The sequence below is a fragment of the Stegodyphus dumicola genome, chromosome 2 (genome assembly GCF_044657685.1).
Source record: "Stegodyphus dumicola isolate Sdum_Otavi_A_Nest chromosome 2, ASM4465768v1".
Lineage (NCBI taxonomy): Eukaryota > Metazoa > Arthropoda > Arachnida > Araneae > Eresidae > Stegodyphus > Stegodyphus dumicola.
The window spans coordinates 149,182,258-149,207,071 of NC_140769.1; the positions used below are offsets into that span (position 1 = coordinate 149,182,258).

At 32.6% G+C, this 24,814-nt stretch overlaps 1 protein-coding gene across 5 annotated transcripts in view; it reads left to right on the plus strand.

Moving 5' to 3' along the window:
• Positions 1-24,814, plus strand: part of LOC118191590 (uncharacterized) — a 92,262-nt gene that overhangs the window by 29,155 nt on the left and 38,293 nt on the right. For 4 of the 5 annotated variants that reach the window (XM_085811241.1, XM_085811244.1, XM_085811242.1 and 1 more), the window contains exons 2-3: positions 2,216-2,290; positions 14,649-14,742. In XM_085811241.1, the coding sequence (XP_085667367.1) occupies positions 2,216-2,290; positions 14,649-14,742 (169 nt within the window). The remainder of the gene's footprint in view (positions 1-2,215; positions 2,291-14,648; positions 14,743-24,814) is intronic. The other variant, XM_085811243.1, reaches the window with a different exon arrangement.

A 24,814-nucleotide genomic window follows, 5' to 3' on the forward strand; every position in this document is an offset into this window, starting at 1 on the left:
GCTTTACCCACAGTGCCATCGCTCTGTGAGACTCCATCAGGACAAAGCTGTCACACATCAAAATCCACTGTAAATTTCCTAAAAGAAATGGAACAAAAAACTGGTATCAAGGCCATACTCTTCACTGACATCCCTACTAAATCTCCCGATGTGTCACCTATGGATTTATGTGCTTTCGGACTTTTAAAAACAGCATTATCCAAACGTTGTCCCAAAACCCTAACAGGACTCTGGAAAGCTGTTCGGGAGGAATGGGATAGAATACCTCTTCTGCCACTTCAAAAGGCATTATTATCCTGGAAATTATGGTGTTGAAAGATAGTTCAGAATAAGGGATGTCAAAATAGAACATTTAAAACACAAGAATTTTATGTAATTTAGTTTATGGAATACAATATACATCGTCTAAAAAATGTGTGAACAGCCTCTGTATATGCAGGTATGTGTGCATAAACATACATACCCACATACATTACTGAATCCCATCCTGATAACAGAAAAATACCAAATATTTTTTTGTAAATTGGCATTCTAAAAAAATTATCTTACTAAGTAAGTACAATAGAAGTGTGAATATCAAGATTAGTTATTCTTTCAAGATGTACCACTTCTTTCAGATGTGTTTCACATACCAGTAATATGTAAATGTGTATCATTTAGTCACTATATAGAGATGTTTAACTATACCTCTGTTAATGGATATTCCACTTTAATGATTAATTTCTGGATCTCCAGACAGTCAAAATAAGGAGAACTATTCAGTTTCCCTTTAGCAGACTCTCGCTAATAGCAGTGCAAAAATACTTTTGTTAAGCATGTCTGCTCGACTATACCTTTTAAGTTGTTTCGAGAGTTTCAATCTATTTATACTCTTTCCAGTTGATGTTTAGCTATATACACTGCAGATATTGACTGAAAAGTATGTTTAATTGGACATCTAACTATAGTGAAAAGTTTTGTTTGTATTGAAGATTTAGAATCACGCTTTTGTATATCTTAAATCTAGACAATGAAAGGAACCTTTTTCTGACATAGCATTGCATTGTTTTATAAAAGACAGCAGTACTAATAATCCTATAAACAAGATTTATACTGTTCATCAGAGTAGTGCTGTAAGTGTTTAGACAGCTGTTACTTGGTTTAGTTCTGAGCTGATGATTTTAATTCACAAGATGAAGTCCGCAGTAATTATCCATTAATATAGATGTAGATTTCATCCAGACTGAGTTAAATATTAAGTTCTAAATTAAAGTTTAATGATACTTTTTTGATTTTTTAGCACTATAATGGTATAATAAAGTGAGAATGATTTTCTGTGCAACATTTAATCTCGATAAACTGCATTTTAAATCAAAATAAAATAAGGAAATAACATAAAAATTAAAACGCATGTTATCTAATCTGTGCAGTAAAAAAAGAAATATCCACTTATCTTATTTATAAATTTCTGTGTCTTCGGTGTATGGCACTCAGAATTACTTAACAGCTTCCGAAAACTGTTTAAAAATATGTGTATATTGCCATCGCCACATCAATTCACAAAAGTAAGAATCAAAAAATCCTCTATTGTGCAGGGCTGTTGGCGACATTTCTTTCGAAAATTCCTCCTTATTACACCCCACATACCTTTGATAATGTTGATATGAGCTCCAGTTTTTGGATCTGTAAATGTCACTGCATGATTTGGTGAGAGATCAACAAAGCCATTTAAACCTTCATTTACATAGCAGTCAATCAATGCTTTCTTTCCCATTTGTTCCAAACCCTACTGAAGCTTCAGGTTAATCATACTACCAGCAGCCATTTTATGGTGTATCCAATGCAGAAATAAGCCCTGAGAAATTCCCAACAGTCAAGATCAGCACAATGATTGATTACAAAAAATCACATCCTGATATGGTCCAACCAATCACGTCATGATAGGGTTTCAAAAACATACACTGTAAAATACTCAGTCTACCATAAATGAAACAACAACTTAGCAATAATCCAAGGGGTACCCAAAAATAGACTACCCAATAATTTGTATTGTAGGTCATCTTTCTTATTTACATTTGATTATGTTTAGGCTACATTGCTTTCAAAAGTAAATGCTAAATTGTGATATATTAATTGAAATATTGTTGTCATTTATATGTCATTACAATTTAAGAATAAGGTTTATTGAGTTTCCTTATATTTATGTGCTACTGATTATAATTATTTATGCTTTCAGTCTGTCACATTGCATACTGATGTTGGAGATATGAAAGTTGAACTTTTTTGTGAGCAATGCCCTAAAGCATGTGAGGTGAGAAAACAGCTATTTTTCAGAATTTCGTAGTATAAACTTTTTTATTTGTTAGCAATATTCTTTTAAATGCAAACCTAAGAGTGTATATTTTGAGCGAAAAAAAATTCTATTCCAATTTTGCAAAAATAAGCAATGTAGGAAATTATGCCTTAATATTAATGTCTGCTCATGTGAATTATCATTTATTTATAGCTGAATTGGGTACAAGATCTGTCTCAAATTAATCCTTAGCCATGTTGAGTTATTTTCTAAAAATGCCTTTAAAACTGTTGCTAATTTTGGATCAAACTTCCTGGAAAATGTCACAAAAATAACCCTAAACTTCTGGAAAATGCCAGCTACACTTCTTTGTTTGGCTGATCTTTGGAATATGGTAACAGGTAGTTTGGCGACATTTTGGAGGCGATAAAGGTTACTACCTAGGACTTTGGAAGTAATGTGAGAAGTACTCAGTTCCAATTACGCATTATTTTGTGTGAGGGAAATGAGAGATCATGAGATATGTCATGTGACATTAATGGATGAATCACTGTTCTTTATTCAGAAAAGGGGTTATATTTGTAAAAATATCTGCTGTACTTTATAGCAGTAGTTTCATTCTATGTTTTGTGAAACAGTGTTGTTTAATATTTGGATCCCATGGCCGTATATAAAGTAAATCCGAAATTTTTATTGCGTTTATGTGTAATTGAAAAGAATTGCTTAATTGCGGATAAGTATGAATGTCCAATATGTGGGAATGAAATGAGATTATGTAAAAGGAAGCATATTACAGATAGTTTGAATGGCGGTGCAAGAAACCTGGTGAAAATGGTTTACATTTTGTGATCCGCCATGTACTCAAGATTCTGTAGAAGATTAGGTAAGTTAGTATTTTTAATTATTTGAGGATATTATTTTTATGCATTGTTCTAAATGTAAGGAGTAAATAAATTAACAAGGTATTATTGGAAAATTGTTATTAGCAATGATTTAGTTTAAAGTAATTAGTATTGTAAGCTAATTTTTATTAATTTAATGTATGTGCTTATTTATATTTTAAGTAGTGTTTTTTAATTTAATTATATTTTAATTTAATGATCATGATTTTGAGAGTTATATGTTTGTAGTATTTTGGAATACATTTGAGTAGAAGTAAATATGCATGGAAAGAATTTAAGTATTTGACACTAAGTATTTGTAATCATTTTTAATGTTTTGTTATAAATTCGTTGCTGACATTTATAATAGATAATTTAGAGGTAAAAATTTTTGGATATTTTATTTATTTTGTACGTGCAAATGTCCATCCTTGGAAAGGGTATATACATTTTCGCGATCAGGTAATTTCACATATGTCCTTTTCACCGAATTTAAAGATTCACAAAATTTTCATGCATTTTCGTGAAATTTTTCTAATTTATGAGAAAAAAGCAGTGTACATGGATATAGTGAAGAGTGTGCACAATGCCATTTTTGTGCAATTCTGGGATGTTTTTTTAAGTAAAAATAAGTCGACGTGTACATGGTTTAATTATATTTTAATTAAATGATAGTTATTTTGTGAATTATATGTTTGTAGCAATTTGATATACGTTTCAGTGGAAGTAAAGGTGCATGGAAATAATTTTAATATTTGACACTAAGTATTTGTAACCATTTTTAATGTTTTGTTATAAATTCGTTGGTGACGTTTATAATAGATAATTTAGAGGTAAAAGTTTTTGGATATTTTATTTATATTATACATGGAAATGTTCATTCTTGGAAAGGGTATATACTTTTTCGCGATCAGGTAATTTCATATATGTGCTTTTTACCGAGTTTAAAGATTCACAAAATTTTCCTGCATTTTCGTGCAAATTTTTGTAATTTATGAGAAAATAGCAGTGTAGATGGATAAAGTGAAGAGTGTGCGCACTGCCATTTTTGTGCAATTCTGGGACGTTTTTGTAAGTAAAAATAAATCGACGTGTACATGGTCACTGTGTATGTGCGATTTTGAAAAACGCGGCAAGGAGTTTGCGATTCTGCTCTTTTTCCCAATTTTGCAGTTAATATTTGTCATGATTAAGCAGTTTTGTTCCATAAAATTTCTAGCATAAGTGTAATTCGGCTAGCAGATTGTTGGAAAAAGTGTTGAGTAAATAAAAAGAAAAGAAACATGTCTTTACTTCGTGAAGACAAAATTGCGGCGAAAAAAAAATAGGGGGTTGCTGTAGCAGAGTTGGTCGCCAAATTTTAGCCAAAAAATCGCCAAGTTACCATAATCCAAAGATCAACCCTTTGTTTTTCTCTTCCCTCCCAGAATTTTACTTCAAAGATTCTGCTAATTATGCATTTTTAACCCAAGTTACCTAAATCTCTATGTCATTGATCATTACTTCAATTTCAATGCAGACTAATTAAAATGCTATAACTAAAATCTATTCTAAAAGTATATATAGTACAACTTTCATTCCATCTGTGATATAGCTGAAACATTTAAACAGCAATATTTATAGTTCGATTGCATTTCATATTATTTCCGATTTCATGTGTTTTTGTCAGAAATTGAAAAATCTTTGAAAAACTTTCAACATTTCTGTATATGCTTCAGTTGCATGCAAATAATTATAATTTTAAATAATTACCTTTTTACTTTAATTAATACCTAGTTTTAAGAGCAATAAACAAAACATTTAGGTTTTATTTAAGGGCTGACATAGTGATAATATCAGTATTAAATTTGCATTTTGCTTTTTTATATACATTCTAGATATTTAGAAAGGGAATTATAACCTAAAACTGTTTTTGTTTATAATTTTCAGTTGATCATAAATTTATAGACTGAGTTTTAAAAATTTTTGCTTTTCTTTCCGAGAAAAGCTAGTAAAACTTGATCTGAAATAGGAAAGATGAGACATATTTAATAATAAACAAAGCAATGTTATTATTCAGTTAATTGCAAATAAGGTAAACATAGCTGTAATTAGCATATTTTCCCCAAAGGGCACAAGATTTAACGGGAAAAGTGCGGAATCGCCCACTGCTTGTCGCATTTTTAAGAATTGCACATACTCGGTATCCATGTACACATCGACCTATTTTCACTTAAAAAACACCCCAGAATTGCACAAACTTGGCATTGCGCACTTCCTTGACTTTGTCCATGTACACATCGATATGCTTTCACTCAAAAAGTCAAAGAAGCACCCAGTTCTAGGTAAAAGTATATTTACAGAACATTCAACCACTTGGGTTACCATAAATGAAACAACTTGGTGATAAATGAAACAACAACTTCACAATAATACAGGGGTTACCCTTCAGTCTACTCTAACCAGAATCTGTATACTGGTGACGCAACATAAATTCAGAAAAATAAGAGTCAAAAATATCCTCCGTAGTGTCGGTAACCTGCATCGTTCGACCTTGCGCATTTCCTTCCTACAAACAGGGCACTTATAATGGCTTTTCAATAAATCTTCATTTACACACCACTCAATTAAGGCTCTTTTCCCCTTTCGTTCTAAATCCTCCAGAAAGTTCAAATTAATCTTACCACATTCAGCCATTCTACTGTCTAAACCACAAAGCAAGCAGTGTACTTTCGACACACATCACAAACCATTACAAATCTTTTTCATAATTCAAAATTTATCTCAATCATGCAACCGATTATGTCATAATAGGATTTCAATAACATTCAACTACTCAGGTCATCATAACTGAAACAACAACTTGGCGATAAATGAAACAACGGGCACATTTCAATCTACTCTAACCAAAGTTTTCAGTAAAATGTACTATTTACAATCTGCCATTTTATTTTGTTCTTTTCTTATGCAAATAACCAACTTCAGATACATATTTCCTAAGTTCAGAAAGCCCACTAGTCACTAAGCAGTAAGATCGCTGAGCAGCGGTAAATCCTAGCGGCCGCATGGGAGGTTTAGGGGTTTTTCACAAGTGCATTGTGAATTACCTGTCTGTTTCCCTCAATAAATCCTTAGACAAATAGACCTTGTGTGCTTTACAATAAACTTAAAATCTTAAGCTTAGAAATCTTTTATCATAGCTGATGATGATAGTAATATATTTTCTGGTCGATGTGTTAAGTTAGCATATTTCTACCGAAAACTGTTCGCCGCATGTTACCCTATAATGAAAAAAGTTTCAAATCGGGTTTTAGTTTAAACAGTATTTTCAGTATTAATCATATAATTTTTTATATCGACATTATTCGTAGTATTAATTGCAGGCATGTATTCATAAGTATAATATGCACAAAAGCTGTGTCAAATGAATATGCCTAGTTTTTAAATAACATCTTATACACTCTTTTGCAAAAAAATCAAAGCACCATGAAGGAAGTGGTTATTTCTGATGAAATTGAATATGTGTATAAGTCATATGCAGATAATAAAATGATTAAAAATTCAAGGTCATAGTACCTGTTCACGGCTCACTGTTGTGCATTGAGTGTTCAAATTAGTAGGTTGGTCGAACCGTCCCTGGCGGCAATGCATGCTTGAATTCATCGAGGCAAAGAGGTTCCTAAAGTCATCCTGTGACATATTCTGCCAGGCATTCATCAGTTGTCCTCCAGATCTGCGATATTTTGTGATGCTCGAATCTGGTGGTCTACTATGCCCCAGAGCTGCTCGATTGGTGAAAGATCTGGTGACCTTGCTGGCCAAGGAAGAGTATCAACTGCACGGAGACGGTCCAGAGATATGTGAGCGGTATGTGGCCTGGCATCATGTTGTAGGAAAATGGCCCCAGGATGACATGCTATGAAGGGTAATGCAACCGGCCACAGGATGGTATCAACATATCGTTGAGCTGTTAAAGATGTACGGAGGATGACTAAAGATGACCTGCTGTCATAAGAAATAGCGTCCCACACCATCACACCAGGGGTTATGGCTGTATGCCTTTGTAAAACAAAGGCTGATTGGGACCGCTGGCCCCATCCTCTCCAGACACAAACATGGTGGTCATCTGCTTCAAGAACGAAGCAGGATTCATCGCTGAACACTACATGATGCCAGTGTGATGACAGCCATAATGATCAGCTGCAACACTACTCCAGACGACTCCGCCAATATTGTGGGGCAAAGGCAAATGTCTTAAAGGCCTCTTTGAGCGCTGTGAGATGGTGGACAACACCACTGGAGGTATAGGGCAGGCTGTAGTGTGTTGAATAGTCGACAATGATACCGTTGGGGTGGTTCAGGCCTGGCGAACAGTCATCCTATTTTGCCTTGCTTTTGTGCTCCTTGGCTTTCTAGAGCCTTCATTTCATCGGCAATTTCCTTGTAGCAAACTTTGCTGCCAACATCTTTGCACAGCAGTGTCTGTACACTACAGGTGGTGGCCTGTTGCTCGGTATGACCAGCTTCACGCAACCCTACAATGCGACCACTTTCGAAGTTGTTTAGTTGTCTGTAAGGTCTTCGATATCGTTGTAATGGCATCTTTAGTTACTTCTTTACGAAATTACAATGGCAGCAACAAAAAAAGATACATTTTCTGCCTCTGTTACTGGTTTTATACTTTGCGAATAGCACACTAGAAATGTGCGCTATGATCGCACTTCCTGTTCATTTGCCTTGAAACTTTGATCATTTGCATGTTCGATCAAGATATTTTTGCGTACCAAATTTTGTCACGATCGCAAAAGTCATTCTTGCTGGTTTGATTTTTTTGCAAAAGAGTGTATCATAAAAATTGAGGTTAGAATTATTTACAACAAAACTCTCGGGTACTGTATGCCTAAAAGGAGTAATGTCTTGTAAAGGATGTTTAGAGGAAAACAATTTGCATTGTGTTACACGTGAGGGAAAACCACAAAACCTATGCTGCAATTAACCCATTTGCCGAGATTTGAACTTGTTCAAATGACCAGTTTTCAGTGATCTTACTGATTTTAGCATTAAGGGGTCAGGCATAGTTGAAACATTGCTTGTGTATTATAAGAAACTAGAGAAAGAAGAATTTAAGAATAAAAAAATATAGAAAAATTTAATACCACACAAAAGAGTACAATACTACTTCATGCTGTTTTGTGCATATGCTACCGTGAAAGACCGAAATTGGAGAATGTTAACATTCACCAAATACGTTGGTGAAAGATCGAATATTGCACTACATTCTTGTATATTCGGACCCTCATCGGTGTATGTCGACAATCGCAGATATGCTCTAGTGCAAGTCGAAAAGAGAGGTCATAAAGTGCCATAATAGTTTAAGTTGTTGCAATAAATAAGATTTGAATCACATAATTTAGTAAGTTTTTTATTACTGTTATTTTATTTTCTCATTTAGAACGTACTGTATAATTAAGTAAGTTTTTAACTTCTATTATTTTCCTTTCTCATTTTGAATGTATTGTGTGTTTTAGGTTCTCATGTTCTTAAGTTCTTATTTCAAGTTTCAAGTGCGTTTATTCACGACTGAATTACGGAGAAGAAAATATAATATTGTTATACGTTCAACATTCACCATTAGTACATGGTGAATGTCGACATTGACCGGTGTAAGTCAGAAATAAGAGTATTTGGAAAATATTTCGTACATACACCAAGAGACTATGACATTCTCCAGATTTCGATCTTTCACCGTAACACATATACAGAAGACAAAAACATGCTTTCAGCTGTGTTCGTTCATCAGAGAAAAACTTTCTGTATGAAGCTGCTGTTTTAGTGTACATGTATTACAAAAGCCACATTGGAATTTCTCTTTCTTACATACAACCAAAGAGCTGAGGGGATGATTAACAATGGGTGTGTGGGATTATTTTGCTTTACATGCAGTTTTCTCGTATATGCAAAACAAAATAAACTTTTACTCGTTCTAGGATTTCAAGAACTCGCAGAGAGTAGAAATATTTATAAAAAATTTATTGCTCTCTGACTGATTGCTTAACAATTGGGAACAATAAGTCTTCCAACTCAAGCTTCTAGCTATTCAAATATGAACACTTCTCAGAAACCATTCCGACTGGGTCCGCTTTGTTAGAGAAAGTGTTTTTTGTGGTGAATTCTGTCCACTTCAACAGGTTTTTCAAACAAAGTGGTCTCTGTTACCTGCTAAGCTGGAGAAATTCCACAGAAAATTTTGTCTAAAAAAACGAGTGTAATATTTTTACGAATTTCAAGTCTGACAACAAGATTTTGGTATTTCACATATACTGTCAAAAGTTGTTAATCCGGACACCCATACTGGAATGATCTATAATCTGGACCTCAAAGCTACGAACTTTCTGCGCATGCGTGAAAGCATGCTCATAGGCGTTTACTCATGCGTGTGATACCTTTACACATGCGCGTTTAATGTATGGTTAATTTATTTTCTAACGAAATTCTTTTAAATTCTTTAGTTAATTGTTCTTCAGAGTGTAATTTTTTGTGTGCAGATTATCTAACCCTTCCATACACTACCTGTTTTACTTAACTTACACTCCATTAAGTTCAATTTGATTTTATGCACATAGATTTCTTTCCAAAAAATTTCAAGAAATTTTTTTCCTAAAATCTTAATAATAAAATTTTTTAAACAAATATTTCTTGAAATTCATTCAGTATATTGGTTTATTCGATTTAATTGAAGTTTTCGATTAGACTATCTTCCCTTCGACATTTAAGAAATTTTTATATGTCAGTTCATGTTTATAAGGATTACAGAGCCATACGAGTGTAAAGCTCAGGCATGCCGAAAGCACAGTTTTAACATTTCAAAATGCGAGAAAGAAGACTATACCATTAAAATAACCAGCACTTAAAATATAAGTGCAAACAAGAAAGCTGTTTGCAACATTTTATATTTCTTCCTGTGCTTGACGAATCAGAAGTTGCAATCAACTTTTAATTCAAAAATAAAATATTTGATTGTATAATATATGATATATTAAAAAGTAAATTGTCCGTTACAATTATTATTTTGTCCTGTTTCTACCAAAATTCGGTAATGTACGATAACAGCAAGCGATTTTGACTTTCATTTGTATTAAGTACCACGATCCAAACTGTTGTAAAATGATTTATTATCATTCACAAGCTTGCAGTCACAAGAAAAATAATACATACCTGCTGTCTGACAATGATACTTCACTTTCCGGGTTCTTCAGTAAAGTGCTCTTTTAAACAGGTAAAGTGCTGTTTTGAACAGACTTCACGTCCTATTATAAGCTTTGTGTCAACTGACTGTTGCCTGCAGAAAGGTAGGGGAAAAAATACCAGAGAGCATCATCTTAACATGTCTTTCAAGTAATTTTAAATTCATGTAAACACATTTTTAAAGGAATCTGTGAAAATTCTTGAATACATATTAAGCTGTTAAAAAAGGGTTAATATCTCAGATTATAATTTATGAAGTAAATGGTATCAGGAGATGTTATTTCATTACAGAATGGTTACAGGGTGAGATGCACTTTGTGTCAAGTATTCACCTAGAAAAATTATGTGACCATCTCAAAGCTTAATATATAAATAATGCCTCTTAATCAGGCACGTAAATGGTAGAACATATACAATCAATGAAGACATAGAGCAAGTGCATGGAAAATGTTTAGCCCAAACACATATGAAGTGTATTGCTCAGGTGCTGTGTTGATTCAAATTGTTTATGGGTAGTTCATTTGTGTTAGCTAAGAAGATTGTCATATGAACCCACTGTCAGTCGTGAATCAGTTGAGCAAGACTGGCAGTGTTATCTCGCTAGTGGGCTAGTTGTAATGAGGTAAGCAAGACTGACAGGTTGTCTCATTATGAAAGTGGGCTAGTTATACTTCTGAATTATCCAAACAATGATTCAGTCCAGGGATAAATAGAAAGGGCTAGTTCGTTCCTTTGTTCGACTCTTCGCCAACTTGAGCCTCATGGTGGGAGTTTAACCGGAAATAGTTTGACGTGACTGTGTTGCACCTGCTCTGATTTCGAGCGTTTAAAACTGTAGTTTCATTCAGCTGCGAGGTGTTTTTCTGGAGATTGCATATCCCAAATTAATTTTAATCATATATAGTTTTCTAATAATATAAATATTTAAAATAATATGTATATAGTTTTAGTCAGTTTCCTTTTAAATTCTATATAATTATAATATAACGATATATAGAACAATATAATATATAATATATAATATAACAATATATTAATATAGAATTTATAATATATAAATTCTGTATGAATATATCGTTTCTGTAATATGGCTTTTTGTGCTGTAGCAACATGTCATAACACTTATAGAAATACGAAAGGAAGCTCATGCTTTCCCAAAAGACAATTTGCTTCTGATGAAAGAATGAATACATGAATGTCGAAGGAATGATTCTATTAATGTGAGGAACGCAAGAATTTGCAGCCAACATTTTCTGTGTGATGATTATGAAGATGACAAGAAAAATAGCCTTCCATCGGTTATTTCTAATTAGCCTTTTAAATCTTGCTCGACATCATCTATCAATCTAGTGGGCGGTCTTCCTTTTCGTCTTCCCCCTTAATTCTCGAAAAGGTTATCTTTTTGGTTGGAAATACATCATCATATCTAAAAAAAAGGAATAATAATTTCAATAAATTTTCTTTTTGGCCTGTACCAGGGCTTGAAAACATCCTATGATGTTCAATATACTTGTATTTTAACCTCTAGATTAACTCAGTATGCACTTAAAAGTCTCTTTAATAAGATTCAAGAGCTTGGTAGGTTTAATGACCATCCATCACCTAGTGAAGTTATATACCACTTAAAGCAATTATTATTCGCTAATAAGCTACCAAAATTATCTTGAAAAGTGTGCATACTAAAGGAAGCAGAAATATTGATTCATATGTAGCATCAGAATTACTTGAAAGGGTTTTGAACACTGATGAAGAGGATTGCTTTTCCATTAAATACTATTGATGATTCAGATTTGGATTTCATAGAGGAGCCTTCTTCTATGGCTTGGGAATTAGAATTGAATTCTGCCAGACAATTTTTGATCGCAGAAAAAGAAGCATTAACATATGTTACAGGTTATGTTGCCTACCGTGTGATAAAGATCCAGCATTGGGAACAATATCTAAAAACAGTGCTGATGAAGCAATATTTCATGTAGAATAGCTTAAATTATTGACCTTATAAGGTATTTCTCCCACTTTCCTAGTGTCCTTCGTAGTGTAAGGGTAGCACGCTGGGCCGGTATTCCAAAGGTCCGTGGTTTGATTCCTGGCGAAGGTGGTTGCATATTTTTCACCTTTTCTGCTTCCAATTAACCTAATGACTCTACAAGTGGCGCCCGAACTAAAAGGGTTGTGGATAATGATTCTCTGCACCCAGGATTTGGCGACTAGGTCCCCTAAAACCCTAGTCGCCCTTTAAAAAGGGGAGTATATAAGGTATTTCTCCCACTTTCCTAGCGTCCTTCGTAGTGTAACGGTAGCACGCTGGGCCAGTATTCCAGAGGTCCGTGGTTCGATTCCCGGCGAAGGCAGTTCCATATTTTACAACTTTTCTGTTTCCAATTAACCTAATGACTCTACATCCTTTAGGAGGCTTGGCTGCATATTTCCATTCGTGGATGAACACAGTTTACAAGTTCACAAAAAAATATTTTGTGCAGTTCATGGTACTGCTTACTATAAAGGGAATCATGTAATTGGCTCTTTATTTTGCAGAGTGCGAACTTTTATTAGGATACGTTTCTTAAATAGAAATGCATATGTTTCCCCCCCCAAAGGAAAGCAACCTAAAAGGCAAAAAAGTGGATTTCTTCGAATGTGGCAGCCAATAAATAATATTTGAACAGCTTGTAGTTGCAGTGTGACTGTGCAAGTGAGCATTTATATCATTTGCATTTAAATACTATATGTTTTGGTTTGAAATATTTCTGGTTGACATTTTAGAAGTTAATAGTATAAAGCATATTTCAAATGAGAACTAATTTTAAGTACTTTTTGAAGTTCTTGTTGTATTCTTTTTTATTATTATTGATTAAATTTTGTGCTAACTTAGCATTTTAGATTAAATATAATAGTATAACTTCAAAGTAATTGTCATAAAAAGAACTGCCTCCTTAACCCCCACTTTTGAAAAATTAGGTGATTTTTTTGAGGTACTGTCAGTAAAATTGTTTTGTCAAAATTAAGATAACAATCTTACATATATTTATTTAAATGTAATGTAAGTATAAGTTATAAAATTATTTTTAAAATATCTATTATTATGCTGAATTGGAAGAGAAATATGCCAATGTAAAATTTACAATTAGGCAAAATATCAACCTTAGATTAGCAGAAATTTTGTCATGTATGCCACATACATTTGAAACTATGTTAATCTAAGGGTTTTTTTAATTAATTTTAAATAGCTGTTATTATTGTTATCTTAGAAGCAGTAATAGAATTCTCTTTGTTAGCATGCAGATAAAAAAAAAAATTATCATAAATAAATATGCATGTATTAAAAAAAGGGGGCCTGGCACGGTTTAAAAAATAAAGAAAATGGAACTTTATGTTAAAAGTAGGGCATTTTATCTATTATTTTAAAATTGAGTAAGTATAATTAAATTTTTCAATATTCAGTGTAAAATGCATACAGCAGTAACATTGTCTCTTCCAAATTAGAGCTATCTTTCACACACAGTTAATTTTAAATGCTGGTTCTTCAAATTTAAAATGCTAATTTCTATGTTGTGAATTGCAGCTCAGTGTCAGCATGACTACGTGGTCACTTCTCATTTCCTGTTTCAGGGGGAAAAGCTCTATGAACTAGCCCTTCTCTTCTAAGCCCTGGATTCAGTCAGATCAGAGCTGGATCATCCATGAAATTTGTTTATTTAAGCACATGTTTAGGGCATCAAGGAAAAGCAGCACGACAAAAATTTCTCCTTGCTTGTTTTACCATGGGATGAATGATGCAACTAAACCAAGATAAGAAGAATAAAAAGGGAAAAACTAATGTGTATGTAATATATGGGGACACCAAAATGTTAATCTAAAAGTCTTAATCCGGCTCTGCCCATGACATTTGGGAGGGGTGACTTCATTGTTTCCGTTAGCTATATTTCATATAGTTAACTTGATTGTATATCAGTGCTTACCCACTTCCTTAAAAAGTGCTGCTTGGGCAAAATTAATTCTATTACAGTTCTAAACAAAATAATCATTTCACATTCTTATGTATATGAATAATCCTGGCAAATAAAAGCAGTTATGAACTTTTAACTAACAAGAAAAGTACTTTTATTTTGTTTTTCAATACAAAATTTGTTTATTTAATTTTTTTTTAAATAAAAGTAAACATAATGAATGTGCAGTCTTCTTTTAGTTATTTACAAACTGATTTCTGATACTTTATTTATATACATATTGCATTGAATATTAAAAAAAAAATTTTTTTTCTTCTTTTTTAGAATTTTTTAGCATTATGTGCAAGTAACTATTATGATGGATGTTTATTTCACAGGAATATTAAAGGCTTCATTGTTCAGACAGGTGATCCAACAGGTCAGTTCTAACAATTTTTACTTTCATAGCTACTTTCTGCTTACCTGCACCCCTACTGAAGTCAAGAACTTGTTGCTGATATTGAAGAGTGTTCATGAACTCGTTGTCGATTAATTTTTTGCCAAGCTCACATAAGGCAACAGCCATTTTCAAAATGGCAGTGCACTAAGAATTCCACACAAGAACAATCCAGCAGTCGTAATTTAAAAACAAGAAATATCAATAATAAAACAACTTTTTTTAGAAATGCTTCCTTTGTGCTCCCTATGTACACAGCAGTTTCTTTTTGCTTTACAAAAAATCTGATAATTGCACAAACTCAGCTTCCATGTAATTTGGCATTGTGCATTCGCCAGAACAGACCTGTGCTATGTGCATACTTGGGTTGCCAGATACAGTCAAAAGTCGTTAATTCGGACACCCATAATCCGGACCTCAAAGCAACAAACTTTCTGCGCATGCGCATAGGCGTTTACGTGTGCGCATAAGACCTTTACGGCTGTGAATATGCGTGTGCGCATAAAACGTTTACGCATGCACGTTTAATGTATAACGGACGGTATAAGCTAAGCTAAAATTATCTAATACAGTTAATGTTGCAGATTGCGTTGTTTCTTAATCTTCGAATTGGATCCAGCTTATTATTTTTTGCAGACTGTTAGAGCAATTTTATAAAAGTAAGCTTGAACTTTCGATTATATCAAATAGAATTTCCGATATATATTTGCTAATATATAAAGGATCTAAAGCGAAAGTATGTTTCGAAATCCGAAATCTGTTTATCAATTTCACGCTGCTCAGCGGGAGGAACGCCGCGGCGCGCAATGAATTGGAAGTTGATCTGTCAGCACTATCCTTATCTTCAGGGCAGATGTTTTTATTTTATTTGGCTTATAATTCCTTACTAAATGTAGTATTTCATCTAGATGTACTCCGTCTTTGATATGATTTAAAACAAGTTCCTCGTCATTATAATTTGCTTCCGATAGTCAAGAAAGTGACAGAGGTTATTGAAAACGAAAAAATTTCGATTGACAAATTAGTCGGTATTCTCGACACAGCAATTATAGGACTTGAACAGCGGAACTTTGTAACTAAACAAGAAATTATGTCTGTTTAATAGAATTAAAGAGAAAGTATTATCACATGAAACGAAACAACTTGCATTGAAAGAAATGTTAAATAAAGTATACAAATAAATATTAAGCTTTTTTTGTAAATTTTGATACCCGTTAGATCATAATTGTTCTTTATTTCATAAATTATGGTTTCATATTTTTAATTTTTTTGTAATTTCTGCATGCCATCTTACCAGATTTAAAATGATGATCTATAATCCGGAAAAATCGATAATCCGGAACCGCTGAAGTCCCAATGAGTCCGTATTAACGACTTTTGACTGTAAATACTTTTGGGCAACATCATGGGTTTCCAAATAATTATTTTGGCAACATACTGCTTTTCGTTTTGAAAAACTCTTTTAGAACTTTTCAGCAGAAGTGCTGATAATCAGTAAGTATTCTTTCATAATAGCAATTACATTTGCTTTCTGCAAGATGAAAATATGAAATTTCGAAATACATATAATATATATACATTTATACTCTGATACCTTATTGTAGTTTTGGCCGTATTGCCTTTGTTATTGCAACCATGTTAGTATAAGTCTCCAAATTTTCGGAATGGGTCAAATTCTGGTAACCATGTACATAACCATTCTTCAGGCAACCATTCTTATAACAATCCTTTAATGAAGCAACGTCACGATTTTTGTGTGTTTTCTTTTTGTTGTATTTCAGTTTCCAATTGTTTTTTAAACAAATCATGGTATTTTTTGCTCTGAACTTAATTTTAAAATATGCATTTGGGAAATCTGATGTATCATACTATCCTTATTTAATAAGTAAAAATTTGTATTTTAAATTGCTAAAGTATGTTTTATTTTCATATACTGATAATGTGTGCCAACTTAGAATAAATATTGTTTGAGAATGCTTAAAGAACATGCAAAAACCACAGACTTGTACCTGATAAGTAACTACTGATAATGTGTGCCAACTTAGAATAAATATTGATTGTTTGAGAATGCTTAAAGAACATGCAAAAACCGCAGACTTGTACCTGATAAGTAACTTTTACCTTTTCGTCTCTAAAAAATCTCCAAATTACACCAAATGACTGCTATAATACATAAGAACGGTAAATTTGTATTTACGTAAGCACCGTAAATTTGTATTTTAAATTGCTAAAGTATGTTTTCTTTTCATATACTGATAATGTTTGCCAACTTAGAATAAATATTGATTGTTTGAGAATGCTTAAAGAACATGCAAAAACCGCAGATTTTCACCTGATAAGTAACTTTTACCTTTTCGTCTCTAAAAAATCTCCAAATTGCACCAAATGGCTGCTATAATACGTAAGTAGTGTAGTTTTTGTAGTAATTTATTTGTATGAACTTTAATCATCTGTTTAATACTTTTTTGACTCATCTATCTATTTTCACCGTTTCTTCTTTATTCAGCATCTTCTTTATGTTTGTTTAGCTACCTGTAGTAGTAATACATTAGAAATCCTTTTGAATAAGATCTGTAGGCATTGACTGAATGCACTAAAAGGCCAAATTTGGTAACTTGTTTACCATGATTAGCTATACTTTGTTTAATGTGCACACTGTGTAGACTGTGCATGATGCCAAATTGGGTCGTCTATTTATATCATGTCATGAACAGCTTTGCAATGGGAAGACTGTGTGATTCCAGTCTATGCAGTTCTGTGATATTTTCATTAAAACGGGGGGATCAGAGAATTTCACAAATTCAACATCATGCATCTTTTTGAGGGAAACTAGCTTATATTCACATTACACATGGAAAAAGCCATGAAAATCAAGCATACAGTCAGCCCATTTACCGGGATTGAATCAAAACAGAACTACCAGTATTCAGTGGTCTTAACCACTCTGACAGTAGTGGGACTAGTTAATAAGATAATATTTATGGTTATAATGTATAGAAATAGTTTTTCTTTTGCATGCAAAACTTAACATTTCTATCTTAGAATATTTGTCATTATAATTTTCACTGATTTAAAAATGCTAGACTTTCGATATTAGCTTAAAATTTGCACATGAAATGAATCTTATATGAAGTTTTCTAAATATTAATGAAAATTTTTCTAATGTTAAAGAATCTGTAAAATAATTCATTTCGAAGGAACTAATGGATTCTTCTTATGTGCTTTGATAAGCACATCTGGTAAGCTAATGATAAGCACATTGAACCCCATATTGGAAAGTCATATGCTCAATTCTTAATAAGGACACTCAATTTCTGTTGAAAAACCACAGAATTTGTTTCCATTTTTATGATTCCTCAAAAATTAAAAAGTAAGAAAACTAACTTCATTTTTTTAAAAGGCATTTAAATCATAATTATGCTTACACATTTTAATCTTAGGGAAATTTGAAAATTGTGTCCTATATGAATACATCGATTAACCACTTTTTCATTAATCATTAATTTACTGCAATTTAATTTTGCCCGTCCTCTCATTTCTTACCTTAAATATCTTATTCGGTCAATACTTTGCATAGCTCTGATTAGACATAACCATGCATAAAACATCTCTAAAATAAATGTATTTGAAAACTTTTTTAAAATGGCATTTATAAAAAGATTAAAAAAAGGCTTCTAGTTAATATTCATATTTGGGCTGATACATCATATTAATTATTTAAGATTGTTTTGCTGGAACTATAATTTTCAGGAAAAAATACAATGTTAATGTAAAATTTATTTTCATCTGTGGCCTTTAATTTTCTTTGATTTGGAAGGTGAATGCATTTGTATCTCCATTCTAAGTAAAGGATGCTGTTTAATGTCAGTATACTCAACGCTTGTTAAAATGACCATTCTGTTACAATGACTGTTATGAAAGGCCCCCAGTTAATGAGAATATTAAATTAATTTTTACTATGCTGATCATTCATTTTAATGTACTCTTTTCCTGTGTAAAGTGAGATGTTAAAAATATATTTATAGTGCTTGTTAATAGTCTTATTAATCATATCAAATAAAATTTTATTATCAGCATTTAATGCTGATGATAATAAAATCAGTAAAAGCTCAACTATCCAGAAAGCTTGCTGAATTCTAGAAATGGGAAATTTCTGGATGGATGTGTGCAAAATGCAATTCATGATAGAAAAGCCATATGAATCAAAGAAATTTCCAATAAAAAATATAAAAACATTCATCATCTTTGTTATCAGCTTGAGTATAGAAAGCCCATATTTAAAATTATGTAAGATTTTAAAAAATGCATTTTGTAGGCCTTCAACGCTGACCATGAAAGTTGGGGAAGGTGCGGCCGAACTTGCACAATCATTATGGTAGAAGCTTGAAGGAAAAAGGTCATTCCTTATTTAATTAGAATTATAAGATTCAAATCACAGATATAGTGTATAAAAATGTTAAATCATATATCATTATTTTTTATGTTGCATTACCACTTTTTATTAGTCGCGTATTGCGACCCTTAAAACATATTAAATGTGTCTCTTAAATTGCTTTTTTCTTGAGGCTTGGATCATATAACTTTGAAAACACTTCATATTGTTTCACAGAAGGGAAGCCCAAATTGTAAGCATTTTTCAAACTGTGAGGGGAAGCAGATAAATGACAGTTAACTTATATCATCTATTTATAAAAACTAAATATAAAAACTTTTATCTATATATAAAAACTAAACTAGCATATCGAGAATTAATCTGGTTTATACAAAACTAAGGTGAAGTACAGTCAAAAGTCGTTAATCCGGACTCGTCGGGACTTCGGCGATTCCGGATTATCGATTTTTCCGGATTATAGATCATCAGTTTAAATCTGGTAAGATGGCATGCAGAAATTATAAAATTAAAAATATGAAACCGTAATTTATGAAATAAAGAACAATTATGATCTAAAGGGTATCATAATTTACAAAAAGAAAAAGCTTAATATTTATTTGTTTACTTTATTAAACATTTCTTTCAATGTAAGTTGCTTCGTTTCATGTGATAATACTTTCACTTTAATTCTATTAAACAGACATAATTTCTTGTTTAGTTACAAAGTTCCGCTGTTCAAGTCCTATAATTGCTGTGTCGAGAATACCGACTAATTTGTCAATCAAAATTTTTTCGTTTTCAATAACCTCTGTCACTTTCTTCACTATCGGAAGCGAATTATAATGACGAGGAACTAGATTTAAATCATATCAAAGATGGAGTACATCGAGATGAAATACTACATTTAGTAAGGAATTATAAGCCAAATAAAATAAAAACATCTGCCCTGAAGATAAGGATAGTGCTGACAGATCAACTTCCAATTCATTGTGCGCCGCGTCGTTTCCCTCCCCCCGCAGAGCAGCATGAAATTGATAAACATATTTCGGAATGATTAGATAATCAAAGGATATGCCTTTATCCATTTTTTGCAGCAATTCCACTTTCTGTTTAATGGACTTCAAAACATACTTTCTCTTTGTAGATCCTTTACATATTAGTAAATGTATATCGGAAATTCTATTTGACATAATCGAAAGTTCAAGCTTAATTTTATAAAGTTGCTCTAAGTCTGCAAAAAATAATAAGCCGGATCCAATTCGAAGATTAAGGAATAACGCAATCTTCAACATTAACTGAATTAGATAATTTCAGCTTAGCTTATACCGCCCGTTATACATTAAACGCACAGTAAACATATTATGCGCATGCGCACACACATATTCGCAGCCGTAAAGATCATTCCGGATTATGGGTGTCCGAATTAACGACTTTTGACTGTAGTTACAATTGTGTTGTGACATTATACTTTTACATTATTGATGCTAAATCACATTATTTGGCAACTGTGTTTGCTGTTGAAAATGGTCGCTGGAGAAGTACCCTAAGTGCCAAATTTAAAAAATAATTTAAGACTTTTGCCCAAAATACATTTAACATAATTGAAAAGGCTTCTTACTCTAGTTTCTGTCTCATTCCTGGCAAGTGTAATGATCACGATAGATAAACTAAATGCCTATTGTGAACTGGAATCTTTTGTAATAATGAACTTCTAATGGGAGTTCATTGATAATAACTTCCTACTTTTCTTTTTGTGAGGTATATCCTATTCCAAGGATGAATTCTTGGAACTATAAAATGGTACAATGATAGAGGCAGAAGTGTAAGCAATGTCATCTGAAAGAGATTCTTGTAATTCTATTCACATTTTAGAATTTATAAGCAGAGTTTCGAAGATCTCTGTACTAGTTTATGATAGCTTTGCGAGATTCCCATTTGCTTTATTTTTTGGAAAGGATATTTAAAAGGAAAGGCAAATTATATAATTATCTGAGTTTGATTACTGAGCCATTTGGTTGCCTTCAAGCTGCATACCATAAAATATGCTGAGATTGAATGAATGTTTACTTCAGCTTTCCAAGTAGTTGAATGCCAGGTTGTTGGATTTTTACTGTAATCCTTATCCTAAATTAGTATATTCTTTTTATTCACAAGAAAATGTGAAACATGGTGATAACACAAAACCACTTTCAAAACTAGGAATTTTGGGAGTTCGAGCAAAGATCTTCCAAAAGTTTTTTCTTCATAGAGTTCTCTTTAGAAATTCATTGGCGGTAGTGAACTATAGCCTGACTTTCCTTGCATTCATTACTTCTTCCGTTTTGTGCTCAAATTTGTTTTCACTTGAAGTTTTAGTGTATGTAACATAGTGGTACAATTTCTTTTCTTTATTTCCAAGGGTCTTTTACTGCATTATATTCATATTTTATAGAAACAATTTTTTTGGTTAAAGTATATAGAAACAATTTTTTTGGAAAGTTTAAACAGTGAAGTATATAGTTCAGTGTTATAAGGCACTTAAGGGTTTCCAAAGGCTTTGTGCTGTACTGCGGCATACCTTACGTACTGCTGTTTGTACCAGTGTTTAAAAACCTGATCAGTCTTCAGTTAGATAACCATGAGAAACAAGTTATGAATATACCATATAAAAAAACTTGAATTTCTTGTCAGAATTTTCCACATTGCTATTGTTGTCATTAATTCACTTTCAAATAAAGTCACGTACTATATTAATGCATATTTTTATTAATGATGTATGCAGTACTCAAGTGCATTCTATTCCACTGAAGGCAGATCCCAAATTTTTTTTATTTTTTCAAAATGCACCGGAGAAAAAAATTGATATCTAGCAGTTAACTGATTTCTAGCCTTCTTTACAAAAACTAAACTGTTTATAAAAAATTGATTTTACATGAAAACAAGGCAAAGATCTTATGTGTTGTGATGTGACACTTATCTGTCAATGACACTAAATCATACCGTTTGGCAACAGTTTTTATTTGTTGAACATAGATTGAAAGTCAAAAATGGCCAATGTTAAATGTACTAGCAAGAGTAGTTCTAACAGACAGATTAAATATCTGCTGTGTTTAATGTGGAATCTCTCATCATTTTTATGTCTCATTAACTCCTGTGAATCCTTTGAATAATATGATGGATATAATGTTAGGAAAAAATGGTAGTAGGTAGTGTAATAGCATCCGAAAGAGAGTTGTGTAATCATACTTGAATTTGAAATAACTATAATCTGTTATAACTAGGATTCCGAGTCATGCTTTTATATGTGATTAATGAAGGCTTTACAAGTTTATTATTTGAATAATTTTTCATTAAAAAGAAAGGTTTCTAAAATTTTAAAATATTCTGCAGTACTCTTCTGTTATTGGAACTGGATTAAAAATGTAGATATGTATGCATGTGTGTGTGGATTTATGTGTATTAAATGCACATACATACGTAAGTACTTATATACATGCATACATGAACACATACATGCATACACACATACATTTCTGAATCTGGTCCTGATAACAGAATAGTACCAGTTTTGCTTACTTAAGCTTTCTGCTTCGGTGAAAGTCTGTCAGGCTTTTACTGTAGCTTCAGAATATAGATTGGAGCTTAATTTTAAGAAATGCTAGTTTTTAAAATGGAGAAATTGAATCCCTTGGCTACGTTATCGAACACAATACAGTTACCCCCCCTTCTAAAACACTTGCTGTGCAAACATCTCAAACTGCAAGACAAGTGAAAGGTTTTTTAGAACATAAGGATATTCTCCAGTTCTCAACAATAGCCAAATCTTTGAGTAATTTATTTTGAAACAACTCAGAATTTCAGTTCAGTTCAGAACAGAGAAAAACTTGTCATGAAGAGAAATAAATCCTATCTCAAAGTCCTGTTTCACCTTTCTACAAGCAAGAAGCAATGGCAAAATTGCTTATGGATGCAAGCCCTCATGGATTTGGAACAACTAGCAAATAACATGAGAATGGAATATCCAGTCCGCACCTCAATGTTGAGGTATCACTGGAGACATGGGCTAAAGAGTTTCTAATAATCCAGCATTAGCTAAGGGATATAAGCAAAATTTTGAAAAATTTAATCCTAACATAAATTTTGAGGTCTTCTAACTAGAAGATGTATTGGCCTCTCCAACATCTTTTTTAATATTTAAATCAAAAGTTACAATGTTCAAATCTATGTATCAAGGATAAAGTAGTTACAATCATGAGATGATAATATTATTGTGAAAGATTCAATAATGCAATAGAATACAATATTCAAGAATTACATATCATTACACTTTTAATCTCATACAAATTATAAGAATATGCATTAACATTTTAAAACCATTAAATATAACAATATTTAAACATAAATTGTATTTTTATTATTATACAGAAATTCCATAAGTTTAGACAATTGAGATCGACCCTTTTCTAAGAACAATAGTTTGTAAAGTAGGTCGAAGTTTTGTAGAAAAAGTTCTTTGCATTTGCTGTCCAAGCTCGGACAGTTTAAAATCATGTGAAGTGCGTCCGCTGAGTCTAAGCCGCAAGAACAGCGACTTGGTTAATCTTTAATCTTAAATCTGTTAATGTAACAGGGAAAGGCTCCGTGATTTGATAAAATCTGATTGATGAAGAAATCATTGAAGTGTCTTCTTTCCGATACTTTAGGAAGAATCTTGAAGGTAGATCTACCAGTTTCTTCTTCTTGCCATCAGCGTTGCCACAGGATGAGAGCTTGCTCTTTGGCACTATTGTGCTGAATGGGATTTTGCAATTAATACAATCAGTACATGATATTCCTTCCTTAGCAAGTTCATCTGCTTTCTCGTTACCTCGGTAACTACAATGCCTCGTATCCAATGTAGTTTTGCTTTAGTTATGAAGATGAGCTTTTTAACTTCTATGATTTCTGAGTTTAGAATGTCAAACTTTGCCAACGATTTTAAGACTGCTTGGCTGTCCGTATATAGTTGGGCTTTGTACTTGTGATATTTGAACCATTGGAGATATTTGAACCATTGGAGATATTTGAACCATTGTGATATTTGAACCATTGGAGAGCTGATTTCAATGCTTGTATTTCCGCTTAATATACTGAACAATTTTTATCTAATTTGTAGGAATGCTGTGCATGTAAATTACCATTACAGTAGACACAGAATCCAGCTCCTGTGCCTTCATCATTCTTTGACCCATCCGTGAATACTTCAAACTCTTTATTAGTAGGAAGATGGTCGTTCCATTCAGATGTCTTAAACCGTGCTGGGTGAATGTACCATTTTTGTAGCGGCAAGTCGAGATCTTCTTTGGAAAAGTTAATGTTTTCAAATAAAAAGTCTGACCATACTCTATTTAGTTCTTTGAATTGCACTTTCCCGATCTAGTTTGATGTCCAGTGGAATTAGGCCTGCCAAAATCTGCAGTGCCGATGTTGGGACTTTTTTATAACTTTTAGTCATAGCTAGTAAAGCCACTCTTTGAATAGTATTGGCTTTGTTTCGCATTTTTACTATTGGTGGATACCACCAAGCAGCACATGCATAAACTGCAGTCCTTTCGATTGCTTGTTTATATAATTCTTTCATAACCGCATTGGACAGACCTGGAAATTTCATCAGACTGTTAATTATTTTGCAGACCTTGGTTTTTATGTAATCCAGATGGGGAA